The sequence below is a fragment of the Furipterus horrens genome, unplaced genomic scaffold (genome assembly GCF_987537825.1).
Source record: "Furipterus horrens unplaced genomic scaffold, mFurHor1.1.pri manual_scaffold_4, whole genome shotgun sequence".
Classification (NCBI taxonomy): Eukaryota; Metazoa; Chordata; class Mammalia; order Chiroptera; family Furipteridae; genus Furipterus; species Furipterus horrens.
In genome coordinates this window covers 160,729,731-160,745,267 of record NW_028327174.1, presented here as the reverse complement: position 1 = coordinate 160,745,267, position 15,537 = coordinate 160,729,731, and the positions used below count along the sequence as shown (strand labels likewise).

Sequence of the window (15,537 nt, the reverse complement as noted above, 5' to 3'; positions counted from 1 at the left end):
CAAGAGTATTTAATAAAAATATTTTTCACTATTTATTTATATTAGCTCCCCTTCAACCCCTTCATCCTCAGTGTGGTCATGTTTTTTATTTGAAATTCAGTACATTTATGTTTATTTGTTTCTGTTTACTTTCAAAACTAAGGTGGTGTGTCTTTGCCCCTTACCCCATTCTTGTTATTTCATTTTTTGATTTGTGGGCTATCAACTAGATGAAACTAGGAAAAAAGTGATCCTCAGAAAAACTGTCATTTCCTCCCCTATTCTTTCTATACCTCATCTCACCCCTCAACACCAATCCCATACCCTGTGTAGGTAATCAATATCATTAATTTCTTATTTATCCTATTTGTTTTTATGAAAGTAAGCAAATAGTTTGTTAAGTGACCCCTTTTTCTTACACAAAATGTAGCATACTATATATTTTATACTTTTTTTTTTCTTAATGATGTGTACTAGAAATAGCTACATATCAGTTCATGGAGATCTTCCTCAGTACTATTTTTAAAAACAGCTTTAGAGTACTTCAGCCAGACTCTATATTTGGTTATTTAAGTAGTTGGAAATATCTTGTGATGATAAATAATGCTACAATTAATAACCTTATGTATATGTATTTGTATTGTTGGAGGTTGTCTTTAGTGTAAATTCTTAGATGTGGGACTGCTGCGTCTGAGAGGTAAAGGTATAGCTTGCTTCATGTGTAAGTTCTCCATGGCTGTGTATCAAATTACCACAAACTTAAATTAACACACACTTATTGCTTTACTTTCTGTGGGTCAGAAGTCTGGGCAAGGCTTGACTGAGTTCTCTGTGTAAGGTCTTACATGGCTGCAGTCAAGTGGTCTGCTGGGCTGTGTTCTCATCTAGAGGCTTGGCTGTGGAAGTGTCTACTTCCAAGCTCACACATGGTGGCAGAATTCATTTCACTGTGGTTTAGACCCTGGCTTATTGTTGACTGTGGGCTAAAAACTTGCTTCTGACCATAGAGGCCTCACAGTTCTGTGTCTTGTTGTTTTTTTACAAATGGCCATTTTATCAAGCCAGCAAGGAAAGTCTAGAGCAAGCAGCCTCCAAATGGAGTTTCATAATGTAACAAAATTACAGGAGTGACATGTGTTTGTTAGAAGCAGTTCATAGGTCCCACACACATTCAGAGGGAGAGGATTATAAAAAGGCATGAACACCAGGAGGTGCGGGCCACTTTACTATCTGTCTGTCACAATTATAGCCACATATCTTTATATAGGTTTTGTTTTCCTACTAACAATGTATGAAAGTGCCTGTTTTCTCACAGCCTTCCCAAATATACTATATTATTAAGCATTTGAACTTTTGCCAGTCTAATTAATGGGTGGGAAATCGTATATTGACATAATATTATTTTGTATTTCTTGTATGAGTGAAGTTGAACATTTTCATATGTTTAAGGGACATTTTATATCTTTTTTTGTATTAAGAATTACATATTTGTATCTTTTTTTCTCATTAAAAAAACTGAAGTGAGATACATATAACAGGAGTTACCATTTTAAAGTTAATAATTCAGTGGCTGGCATTAAGTACATGCACAGGTAGTGCATCCATCCTTCGCCTCTCTATCGTTCTAAAACATTTCCATCAACCCCAAATAAACCCTGGACTCATTATGCAGTTACTCCACATTCCCCCCACCCCACCCCCACCTTTGTCTGTCAGCAATTTGAATATGAGGAGCCTAGATGTAGTTTTCTTTGTGTTTAGCCTGCTTGGGGTTTACTTTGCTTTTTGGGATTGAGTGGATCTATATCACCAAATCATCCTTTGCTCTTATCTCTTACGTATTTCTCCCACCGTTTTCTCTATTTCTTTCTCTTCTGGGACTCCAATTACCTATACGTATATTAAACTGTTTGAAATTGTTGCTCACAGTGTGGCTTTTCCACACTGCCCCTGCCTCCTAACTCCTTTTCTGTTTTAGTTTGGATAATTTCTATTGGCCTCACTTGAATTTCACTAGTTATTATTCCAGCCTGTTGATTAGCCCATTGAAAGACTTCTTTATTACTGATGTCACATTTTTAAAAATTCTAGCACTTTAGTATATACATATATTTTCTCAATTTGTGTGCATTCTCTCTGTGCTGAAATTTTTTACCTGGACATGTGATCTCCCTTTTTTGTACTTTATTTAACATTTTAAAAGTTATTTTAAAATCTCTGATAATCAAATTCTAACAATATGTGCTTTTTGTGGGTCAGCTCTGTTGAAGTCTTTCTCTTACAACAGTGGCTTATATTTTTTGCTTCTTTGCATGTTTCATAATTTAAAAAAAGATTTTATTTATTTTTAGAGGGGAGAAGAGGGAGAAAGGGAGAGAAACCATTGATTGTCTGACTTTCACACACACCTTGACTGGGAATCAAACTGGATCACTTTGTGGGGTGATCCCCAACCAACTGAGCCACACCAGTCAGGGCACATGTCTCATAGTTTTTTGATTGAAAGTCAGACATTGTATGTAAAGAAGCAGTAGAAAAAGAAATAAATAATACAACCAGAAAAAGCATGTATTAACTGCTTCAATTACTTAAGAAAATTTTGTCTATAACCCTTGCATCTAGAAATATGACAATGTTGTAATATTGTTGCTTTCTAGAAAAGGATATAGGTTCTAAGTTTTCATCTGCGTTCGCACCTTTTACTTCATGCACTATGATTTTAGCATCTTTCCTGCAGTAGGGCAATAGGAAATCTTTGCAATATAAAGAAATACTGAGACTCAAGGCACATATACATTTCCTTCTTCAACAGTAAATGAACTATCTATTGTGTTTATAGGAAACCATTGGTCTGTTGGTATTGTCATTTGCAAAGGATAGGTTTGAGGTTTTCTTGTTTTTTCGCCAGCCTTTTACATGAAATGGCTGCTAATCCACCTTATTTGAATAACTATGTCTATATATCATGTAGATTTTTTTTAGCTGAATAAGTATCATAAAAATGACCCACTGTCTTTCTGCTTATTGCTAGTATTTTTTTGATATTCTGTGGTATAATTACCTTCTAAACACACAGTTGAAGGGATAATAGATTTATTTCATACTTATGATTCCTGTATCACTTAAAGCTTTCATTATTTTTATTCCATTGTTGATGACAGTTATGGCACTTAACTGATTTTCAGTTCTATAAATATTTCTTTATCAGATGTTGAGTGTTCTGAGTGTGAGACCCAGAAACAGTTCTGTAAATGAGTAATGTTGGAAGCACAGTTGAATTTATTATTATTATAGTCATTTTATCAGACACTATTTATTTCTTTGTGTCCAGATATCTAATGTACAATATTCAGGAGTAATATATGTAATAATTTACTGACATTTTAAAAGTATTTTATTGATTATACTGTTAACAGTTGTCCCACTTTTTCCCCCTTTGTTCTCCTTTGCCCAGTACCCCCCGTCCCTTCCCTCCAGCAATCCCACCCACCTTAGTTCATGTCCATGGGTCGTGCATATAAGTTCTTTGGCTTCACCCTTTCCTATATTATTCTTAACTTCCCCCTGTCTATTTTGTACCAACCAATTATGCTTCTTAATCCCTGCACCATTTCCCCATTTCTTCCCCTTCTCCCTCCCAGCTGATAACCCTCCAACTGATCCCCATACCTATGATTCTGTTCCTAGTCTGGTTTACTTAGTTGGGTTTTGTTTTTGTTTTTTAGATTCAGTTGTTGATAGTTGTGAGTTTGTTGTCATGTTAATGTTCATAATGTTGATCTTTTTCCTACGTCCCTTTGACATTTCATATAATAATGGCTTGGTTATAATGAACTCCTTTAACTTTACCTTGTCTGGGAAGCACTTCATCTGCCCTTCCATTCTAAATGATAGCTTTGCTGGATAGAGTAATCTTGGTTAAGTCCTTGCTTTTCATCATCTTGAATACTTCTTGCCAGTCCCTTCTTGCCTGCAGTTTCTTTTGAGAAGTCAGCTGACAGTCTTATAGGCACCCCTTTGTAGGTAACTCTGCTTTTCTCTTGCTGCTTTTAAGATTCTCTCTTTATCTTGAACCTTTGGCCTTTTAATTATGATGTGTTTTGGTGTGGTCCTTTTTGGGTCTAGCTTGTTTGGGACTCTGTGCTTTCTGGACTTAAATGTATTTCCTTCACCAAATTTGGCGAGTTTTCCTTCATTGTTTTTTCACATAAGCTTTACTTTCTTGCTCTTCCTCTTCTCCTTCTGGCACCCATATGGTTTGGACGTTGGAATGTTTAAAGTTGTCCCAGAGGTTCCTCAGCCTCCTCATTTTTTTCAATTCTTGTTTCCTCATTCTGTACTGGTTGACTGTTTATTTCTTCTTTATGTTCCAAATCATTGATTTGAACCCTGGTTTTCTTTCCTTCGCCATTGGTTTTGTGTGGCTTTTCCTTCATTTCATTTAGCATAGCCTTCACGTCTTCCCTTATGCGTTTGCCATACTCAAGCATATCTCTCAAGCCTGTGAGCATCTTCATCACCGGTGTTTTGAACTCTCCGTCTGTGAGGTTGGCTCTCTCCTCATCGCTTAGTTCTCCCACTGGAACCTTGATCCATTCCCCCTTTTGGGCCATTCTTCTGTCTCCTCATCTTGACAGGCTCCTGTGTTTGTTTGCTTCTGTGTCTTAGGTAGAGCTGTCAACACGTGTTACGTTGTAAGGGGCGGAGACTTAGGTATTTGCCAGTACTGGGCGACCCATTTCACCAGAGTTGTGGTGCTGTATGGGGGAGGGGCCTGAGGGGGAATAGTGCAGCTTGCTCAGCACTTGCCCCCTTTCCAGGCATTTCTCCCACTTCCATATGGGACTGGCACCTCTCTAGTTGTTGCCCTGGCTGTCGTTCCCAGGGTGGGTGGTCTGCGGATATACTATGACTGTGGGGGCCCTTTAAATAAGCAGACTCTGCTGAGAGACCAGCGGTTTCTTCCTCCTCCCAATCCTCACTGGTTTCCACAGTTAGAAGCAATGAGGCTTGATTTTCGCTAGTGCTGGGACCGTGAGCTGGTCTGGTGCTGGGAGTGCTCCCCGGGTGTTCCTCCCGACTTTTTAAATGTTTGACTCTGCTTTCCACTGGCCTGCCGCTGCCACCACCACACTGCATCCTCTCCGCCCCAGCTCTGCCCCTCCTACCTGTCTGGATGAGTATTTCTTCTTTATATCTTTGTTTGTTGGACTTCTACACAGCTAGATTTTCTGGAACTTCTGGTTGTCTCTAGTTTTGAGGTAGTTGTATTCGTTCTTAGTTGTGGAGGGAGATGCAGCATGTTTGTCTAGGTCTCCATCTTGGCCGGAAGTCTCCTCTTTTATTAATTTTTATGAATGGTCTCTACATTAAATATTGTATAGCTATTAGAAATTATGACCTAATCTCTTAAATTTCCTTATTTTTTAGTTTTTTTACATGTTTTAAGTTCCAGAAACTTTTATAAGTATTGTTGCTTCCAAAGAGTATTTATCTTTTTAAAGTTACTAGTTGATGCTCTCAATGTGTATATTCAGTGCTCTGCTCTATAAAATAATAGGCAGTCGTTTAATAGCTTCTGTGAACATAAAGTCCAGGTATCTTTCAAAATTCAAAATATCTTTGTTTCTGAAAAGTAGGTTGTGAAGTAAAACATTTCACAGGATTCAAAATTTTAAAGGTTTCAAAGGATATCAAGTCTATCCCATAACTGTTACCTAGTCACTCATATCCCTTCCCTGGAAGTAATCAATGTTATAAACGTGGACAGGAATTTCTAAACTTGAAGTGTGCCAAAATACTTATCAAACTTGTTTTGCCATTCTTGAAACTAATGGGGAAATTATACATTTCTTCTTATGTTATTTGTTTTGCATGTTTAATTTAGATTGGTTTGCTTATAGGAGATAAGATGAGCTATCAAAAAAATTTTATAAAGCTTTGACTGGTGTAGCTCAATTGGTTGGGCGTCATCCTGCATAGCAAAAGGTTGCCAGTTCGATTTCTGGTCAGGGCACAAGCCTAGGGTTGCAGGTTTGTACCGCGGTTGGGTTGCATGTGAGAGGCAACCGATTAATGTTTCTCCCTCATATTCATGTTTCTCTCTTTCTCCCTCCCTTCCTTCTCTCTAAAAGGGGGGGGAAAGATAAAGCTAATAAAACACAGTAAAGTCTGTATCCATATTAAAGTCATAACTTTTCCATGAAAAGTAGAACCCAAGTCTTGGTAAAGGGACATAATTATAGCCCTTCAGAATCCAGGTTGATTTTAGGTAAATCCTGGTCAAGTTTGGGTCTTAGATCAATTTCTAGGATCCTGTTTGTGCTACAGCAAGCATTCGATGTTTTTACACTCAGGCTGGATTGACTCATTTATGTCAGATAGCCTTTTGATTGTGTTCTTTTCTATGTGAAATTTGAATACAGGCCTTTCTAACTGAGCTGTCTATAAAAGATAATTTGCTTAAATATGTATAGAATTAACTATACTTGTATCATTAAAATATTTTTTCTATGAAAACACATTTGTCTTATCAATTTGTCCGGTTTGTCCAATTTGTTCCTATTTAGGTTTTTTAAATGCTCAGGTCTACAAGCACAAGCAACTTTGAAGTCACAGATTGATATTTGTATTGTGGTCTATTTATTATATAAGTAAATGCTATTTTAATTGTGCTGAATGCCAGACACTTCACTAGTTATTCGCTTAAGAATTTAGTACTGGTTGCTGAGGAAAGATTATTAAATTTGAGTCCTATCTGAAATGACAGTTCACGACCATATAGGTTCATGTTCTCTTACAAATTCTAGAAAACTGCTGGATGGAAATCTTGAAAACTGAAAGTCTTAATTTTATTAATTCATTCTATTTTAGAAGAATTTGAAGTGACGTTTTGTTTGTGGGAGGAAAATCTGTTATGTCTTTGCCTTTTAATCTATTCTGACACTCTTAAGATATCGGTATACTATTGACTGTAGAACTTATTATTTTTTAAAATAGTTGGGCATTAGGAAAAATATGCTGAGCTTTAAAAAGGCATTTTTCACTTACATTAAAATAAGAAATATAAGTTATTTATGAAAGAATTTTTTTAGCTTACAGAAAGCATTTTCAAAGAGAAAATGGAGGAAATGTCGAATGACAAAATAACATGAGTAGCATAGAGACTGAAAATAGATTTCTCCCTCATCCTGACAGCCCTCTTAGACCAAAGACAGGTATATATTTCTGATTTCTTTCAAATCTAGATCTCAAGCTCATACAATTCAAGAACTCAAGTGGTGGCCCTGGCCAGGTAGCTCAGTTAGGTAGAGCATTGTCCCGATTCGCCAAGGTTGTGGGTTTGATCCCTGGTCAGGGCACATACAAGAATCAGCCGGTGAATGCATGAATAAGTGTAACAACAAATTGATGTTTCTTTCTCTTTCTTTCTTTCTCTGTAAAATCAATAAATAAAAAATATTTTTAAAAAAGAATTCAAGTGCTTACAAACCTAGAGTAATAATTCAAGACTAATATTTTAGTAGAAAAATAGTGTAAGTATACAATTCACAGGAAAAGTATAAGATGCTCAATCTCATAAGAAAATGCAAATATAAAAATCACAAAGCTGCTATTTTTCACTTAGTACATTGCAGAGATTAGAAGTTATGTAACTTACTGAAAGGTACGAGGAAACACATGTTGCTGATGGAATAAATTAGTAAAATTTTATGCAAGCAACTTGATAATATGTAAGGAAAATCAGATGCAACTCAATTTTGGAGACGTTTTCTTCAGATATACTCCTGCTTGTGGAAATTAGTTATGTCAAGGATATTAGTTTTAAAATTATAATAAAAAACTGGAAGTGAAGTGCCAGCTAGTAAATATTTTAGGCTTTGTAGGCCATGTGATGTATGGGGACTACTCAGCTCTCTTGTCATGGGAATGCAGCCATATACAATACGTATATGAATGGGCATGGCTGTGCTCCAACCGAACCTTATTTACAAAAACAGATGACCAGCTGTGGGTCACAGTTGTAATCCCTGTATTACATGAAAGAAGCAAAGTGAAGAACTTGAAATATGAACTATAATAGAGGTGTGAATGAAGTACTGAAAGCATCGAGAAATGAGTTCAAGATTTCCCTGGGCTATTCGGAAAAGACTTCATAGATAAGGTGATACTTTAAACTGAGTTTCTGTGGGTGTGTAGAAGCTCTAAAGATTAAGGTGAGAAAGTGTTTTATGGAATTGGTGAGAAGTTGTTTGACAGGTAGAGTTTTTGTTGGGAGTAAGAGGTAAATTGGAACCATATTTTTGAAGGGGCTAGACACTAATCCTGATTTCTAACTCATTTTCTACTTTGAATAAAAAATACTTCAACAACTAGCTCTGTTAAACTTGACATTTTTTTGTATTTACTTCAAAACATTTTGTATTTTTTAAAAGAAACATTAGAGATACAGTTGAAACTGCCCTCAAATCATATATAGAGCACATTTCTCTCCAGGAATAACAACATGAAGTTGTTCCTCTAATCTTACCTTCGTATGCTAACTGTATCATATACCTCCTAAACCAGCGATTTCCAACCTTTTTCATCTCATAGCACACATAAACTATTACTAAAACTCTGCAGCACACCAAAATGTATACTTTTTGCTGACATGACAAAAAAAGAGGGATGATTTTGATTCATTCACACTCGATGGCTATTGTGTTGGCTGTGGTCATATTTTATTTGAAGAGGTTGGTGCCCCTGACTGACTAAATAGTTGGGTGTTGCATGTTTTTAAAATTCTTGTGGCACCCCAGTTGAAATTGCTGCCCTAAACAGTATAAACATTTATTTTTCTGTATGTTTATGGTATCATTTCACAATTGTTTTTTGCTCATAATTACGTTTTTATGATTTCTCTGTATGGACCAACTCTGGTCATTAGAATTATAATTCAAACCACAGATGTTATTTTAAACTTTCTAGTAGCTACATAAACAGATAAATAGAAATAGGTGAAATTAATAATATACTTTAATAACCCAGTATATGAAAAAATATTTCAACTTATAATGAGTATACAAGAGTATTAATGAGATAGTTTACATTCCTTTTTTCAACTAAGTCTTTGAAATCTGGCATTATGTTAACTTTCAGCACATCTCAATTGGAACTAGACACATTTTAAGTGTTCAATAGCCAGCCACAAGTGATTAGTGGTTTTCACAATATTTGACGGCGAGAAAATTGCTCTAACAACACTTTTGATGCTTGAAGGTAGTGCACACTCCTACCACCAGGGGTCAGCTTAGTGTCACGTTCACACAAGAGGAAGTATTTTTTGTGTTGGAATTTGCTCATCTGCAACTGCAATGCAAAAATTACTGTTATGTACAATAAAGGAAATGTCTTGAGAGAGCATTTACTGCTGGTAAAATAGTTGGCGCACAAAGGGTGGTACAAACGTGATCCATGGCTTGTTCAGACACACAAGGTTCTCAGTTGTGTCCTTAAAAATGTACCCTCTATTCTTGCTTGTATGGAATAAACTGTTAAACTTTTCCCACTATTATCCAGAGGTGTTACCTTTGTGCTAAATACACTGCTTCTCCATATTTGGATCTTAATAATGAGGTAAATTTGCTTGCCTGTGTTTGCTAAGAGTCAGGCAACATTTGATTATTGAGCCACATATATGCTTCTTCCTCTTTTTTAAGTTAGCTCACCATAAAGGTCTGTACTTAGATTTATATTTCTCTTGTTCTCCACAGAAATGCCTTCATAGAAATGTCCTAGGACTTTATAAGGATCCATAGCAGAAACTTTAGAGTGCCTTAGTTTCATATACATTATAATTAGAGGGACGTTTTATTATGCTGTTAATATCCTTTCTATAAAGACCCAATGAAAAACAATCTAAGAACAAGGAATTAGGGGGAAAAATTTCTGTTTCTCCCGTTCATTGTTTGTTGATCATTTTTCAACTCTGGAGAGTTTGTTTTAATGTGTATCCTTTTATATGCCCACTGTTTTTTTTTTTTGTTTTTTTTTTTATCATATAAGTAATTGCTAGGTCTATAATCTCTGCTAAAGCTTAATATAGAGCCTTGATATATTCTGCATTCCATGGCTTGATGACAGTCAATTAATAGCAGTTTATATAGAAACCTTCTGCCACAAGATAGAGGTAGAGAGTTCTATGGCCTTCATTAGTTAGGATGAATTTCATAATAGCAGCCATAAGTTAACTTTCCTTCAATTAAAATAATTGTTGGTACCATTATTAATAAAAAACTTCCCTTAAGATTAGCATAGTTTCTAATTTCTGTATTTTAGGTCTTAATTAATATACAGTAAAATTTACTTTTCTTGGTGTAGAGTGCTATGAAATTTAGCATGTGTGGGTTTATGTAACCACCACTACTGACAGGATACAGGACAGTTTGATTACCTCTCAAAAAACCCTCAAGTTTCCCTTTGTAGTAACACGCTTCCCCCACCCTTAACCTGTGGTAAATGCTTATTAGTCACTACAGTTTTGTCTTCCTGAGAATGTCCTATAAGTGGAATCAGAGAGAGTATTTGTCACTGAAATTTGCTTTTTCACCCAGAATAATGCTGTTGAGACTCACCCAAGTTCTGCATGGTAATTTTTATGCAGATCATCAGATAATCACTAATAATCATTTAAGTACTTGATTTACTTTCAAATCCTTTTACATTTTTATTTTTTTATCTTTATTGTTTTTGTTTTTGTTTTTTTGATTGGGCAAATCGGAACTGAAAAGAAGAGGTAATTCCCAAGAGTAAGGGTTTGTTTGGGTGGGTCTGGGAGGGAGTGGAAAATGGGTGAGGGAGAGGGCTGGGAGGGGTGCCACATTGGCAGGTCCTTTATACAAGGGGTAGTGCAGAGTTCTACAGTTAGGAGTTTTTCATGTTGTAATATTAAAATTTTGGATATTTTTGTTAGATAACCGATAGGTAGGACTGAAGATATGCCCTCTTCATTAAAAATTTAAGTGTTCACATACGTACATGTGCACACACCTGTGTATTATCTGGAATGAGGAGAAAGCATTCTATTTTATTATAGTGAAAACTGTTAACATGGCACCTTGGAATTAGTTTGTCCATGACAAGGATTAAAGGATGTCTTACTAATCATAATAAGCCTCTTTGTCAGAAATCATTTCTAACAAATTTTGGTTTATGCCATATTATATATGTGAAATTCAACAGTGAAACTAAATAAACTTTGTTAAGGTTTTTCTACAAATACATGTTTCATATGTAAATATTTAAGACTGAATGACCCTCAGCAAATTCCCATATTATTATATTTCTAGACTGAATTTTCAAAAGCCCCAGAGTTCTGTTTGTTTTTTATTTCAAAGTGGGAAATGCAAAGGTTATCCTGTGGGTCTAGTAGTAAACAGCATTACTGCTCTTTGTACCACACTAGACTTAAAGATCATGTAGTTTAAAGATAAAAAGAAATTATACATGGGACTAGATTTGGAAATCTGATTTGACTTTGAACTAAATTTGGGGAACATATAAATAGAGAAATTCCTTTTTAATTGACATGGCAGCTGATTGTACACATTTTTCTTTGGTTTTCTGTAAGTATACCATTTTGGTTTCCTTAGGGTTATAATTATTTGCCAGAAGTCCTGAGAAAGATTCGTGCTTTGTTAAGGCTAATTTTTAGCAGTTTTAAAGTGGAATGGTGAATATTATAGCAAAGGTAATTGGTGGTAGAGTAATGCAAATAAGTGGAGAATAGTTTAGTTATGTTCTTCTGGTTTGGTGTGATAATATTTGCTATTGTATATACTCAATTAGAAGTCAGTTCCCCATTTTCCCATGAGAATATCCCCCCTCCAAAATCTTTTGCCAACTGAAATATAAGATTTTAAAGATATACATGACACATTAAAGTTTATATATATTCACTCTGGTTACATAAACCATCATATTAGATATAGAATTTAGAAGTAAAATTGTTTATTGTCTCATGATAAAAATAATTTTGTTAAATCTCTTTGTATGTATTGGGATCCCTTTGGGATAATTTGTCTTCCTAAGACAGTTGTTCAGATGACAGCTACTAGGAACATGAGTGTCTTCATAAGTCTCCAGATATAAGGTGATTACATTTTTTCTGAAAACTAATATTTGGGGGATAAAACCCTCATCTGATATCTGAACATACGATAATTTCTTATGCCTTTATTTTTCATAGATATTTAGAAGTATTTCTCAATTTTAAGTAGTCAAGAGCCCTGAGTGACCTTATTATTAAATATTAGTTTTTAGTTGTTAATGTGGATTTTGTCCTTTTTTTCTTTTTTCTTTTTCCTTTAAGGGGTTGGACATAATTGCCTTATTTCATTTCAGGGATCCTTCTAAAGTAAATATTCTGGTACCTGGTGCTGGACTAGGAAGACTGGCCTGGGAAATAGCTATGCTAGGTTATGCTTGTCAAGGAAATGAATGGAGTTTTTTTATGCTCTTTTCTTCCAACTTTGTACTCAACAGGTATTTAATTTACTTTTTGCTAGAAATAGTAATTTCTCAAATCAGATTGACTTACCTATTTTTGAACAATTCAGAATTTGAAGATAAGCACATAGTACTTAATTATGATATATACCATAAATATTTCTTATATTAAATTGGTTATATAATTACCACTTTAATCAGTTGCCTACTTAACAGAAATTTGTCAAGATGGGTTAGTCACTTTAGAAAGTGACTTGGTATTCTATGAAACGGAAATGATTTCTGTGTGAATCTCAGGACTAAGTATGATACAGGAATGAGTATTTTCTCATTGTTTCTTAAACTTCTTCACCCTTTTGTTTCTTTGAGAAGAGTACAATGTAGCAATCATATCTTTTTCATTAATCAAATTCTTATTAAATGGCCAAGTAAGCTCACATGACTCAGTTGGAAAGATCTCTCAGAACTTCTGTGGCCTCTTTTAGTAAGTAGTGGAAAAGAGTTGTTATTTTTAAAGTCAGAAGAGGTGTGTTAGAGAAAAAATAAATAGCTGCCTGTTTAAATAATATGTGGTCTTGGTGGCCGTATGAATTAGGGGTTGATAGAAGGGTAAAAAGGAGAAAGTTGTACAGAATAATTAAAATAGGTATCAAAACCCATAGCATTTAAAAAAAAATTAAATCTGTAGTCAAACAATATATTTTAGTGTTTAAAGGAGATTTTCTTGGTAAAATATTTAGTTAACACTGAATTTTATGCTCATATTTTGCAGATGTTCTGAAATCAATAAATACAAACTTTATCCCTGGATCCATCAGTTTAGCAATAACCGGAGGTCAGCTGATCAGATTCGACCTATCTTTTTCCCTGATGTTGACCCCCACAGTCTTCCTCCCGGTTCTAACTTTTCTATGACAGCAGGAGATTTTCAGGAGATATACTCAGAATGCAGTAAGTCTAAAGCAAGCATTTTAAAGGTCTTACCCTTTATTCTAAGTCTCATGAGCTAATTTTATACTAAGCCTAAGATTTGGTCATTCATTTGGATGGCAGAATATAAGGTGTACTTTAGTGATAATTTAGAGTGTTTTAAAGGTGATGTATAAGGCAATGTTGGAAAATACAAAGAAGTATAAGATCTCACAATTAAGAAATTTAGAATCTGTTGGGCCTATTAATATAAGACAATATGTAAACAAAGTCCAAATGAGTAATGAATGCAATAAAAGTAGTAGATTAGTGTGAGAATGGAGTTAGTTCTCTGCATAGAGGCTGTGACTTGAAGGATAAGGAGGAGTGGCATTCCAGGTAGGTAGAGGTACATAGATATGAATGGATAAGGTAACTGGGGGTGACAGAACAGCCTGACTGGAAGGGGTACGGGAGGTGGGTTTGGAGATTTAATGGGAGAGATCTGGCTAGAGAAGTAGGTCAGATCCTGATTGTGGAGGATCTTTATATCAGACTGTGAAGTTTGGACTTCAGCCTGGTAAATGAATGAAGAGATTTGTGCTAGACATTGAAGAAAGGGACATGGTAAGGGGGAGAGGGGAGAGAGGTGTTGGCAGTGAAAGGAAGAATAAAAAGCTGAGGGGTCAGCAAAGCATTCATTTAACAGATACTTGTTGTATACTTGTTAAGTGGCAGATATGTTCTAGTCATTGCAAAGAGCAGTGAGCAAAACAAAGTCCCTGTACATAGGGAGGTCATACATTCCTGTAGGGAGAGGGAGGCAATAACAGATTAGTACTGTGTGGAAGAAAATGAAGACAGGATAAAGGGGATGGTGAGAGACTGGGGAGGACTGGGGAGGGACTGCTGTTTTATATGAGGGGGGACTCAAAAAAAACTATAAAAAATTGTATATTTATTCTTACATGTTTAAACTTCAGCCACCTTCAAAGTACTATCCATTTGATGCAATACACCTATCGATACATTTTTGCCACTGCTCAAAACAGTTTTTGAACTCTTCGATTTTGATGCCTTTTAGTGCTTCTGCCGTTTTTTGTTTCACCTCTTCCACATCTGCAAAATGTTTCCCTTTGAGGACTTTTTTCATCCCAGGAAACAAAAAAAAAATTTAATTTCGGGTGAGATCGGTGAATGGGGAGGGGGGGCATGGGGGGCATGGGGGTTTGGGTCAAAAACTCTTAAACATTCAGTGTGGTGTGGGCAGGAGTGCATGTAAATCACCCATCATGAAATGGGCAGTCTTCAAAAATAATTCACTGCAGCCTCTCACAACAATGCCAGCTGGTACACTGATAGAGATGGGTTCCTAGAACACTCACTAGCAGGGGAAGCTTGTACTACAAGGGCTTCTACAAGGGCAATTATCCCTTCCAGAAGATAATGCCAGGGTTTTTTTGGAGTCCCCTCCTCATATAGATACCAGGGAAGGTCATTCTAAGAGCAAAACTTATAAAGAAAGTATAGGCGTGCAGTGCACTCTTTCTGAAACCTTTCAGAGTTGGTAGTTAACATTGGTTGAAATCAATTTAAAATCCAATTGACTGTTATTTCATCTTCACTTATTTTTAATGAAAGCAATTGAATAAATTATAAGTGAAACTTAGTATCATTTGGTAAAGATAATATATAGTGATATAGGTTATCAAAAATGATTTCCAAATTGATTATCAAATTAATAAAAACTTATGAATGGCCAACTATCATAAATGATTATTGGATTACCTTGATTATAGTAGTTGATTGGAAGAGTTTAGCTTTTATATCCCCACAGTTAAATTTAATGTTAATATTCTATAAAAGATAATTGGTATATTTATGGAATTAATTAAAAGTCAAAATAACATTACAAATGTAGTAATTTGATTTTCCTTGAATAGATACCTGGGACTGTATTGCTACCTGTTTCTTCATAGACACAGCTCACAATGTAATTGATTATATTGACACAATATGGAAAATACTCAAGCCAGGTGGAATTTGGATAAATCTAGGTAAGTCCCTCAGAGTTTATTAGGATTTTACACATTAATCTAGTAGTTATCACTTCACAATACCAAATCTTCACTAAAGTTATAATTAGGTTATACATGTTTT

The 15,537-nt window shown here is 35.3% G+C and overlaps 1 protein-coding gene across 1 annotated transcript in view; it reads left to right on the top strand.

Annotated features, from left to right (window-relative positions):
- The window catches only part of CARNMT1 (carnosine N-methyltransferase 1), a 49,365-nt gene that overhangs the window by 15,783 nt on the left and 18,045 nt on the right, over window positions 1-15,537 (top strand). The window contains exons 4-6 of the mRNA XM_090274180.1: window positions 12,364-12,504; window positions 13,241-13,419; window positions 15,321-15,434. Of these exons, the coding sequence (XP_090130306.1) occupies window positions 12,364-12,504; window positions 13,241-13,419; window positions 15,321-15,434 (434 nt within the window). The remainder of the gene's footprint in view (window positions 1-12,363; window positions 12,505-13,240; window positions 13,420-15,320; window positions 15,435-15,537) is intronic.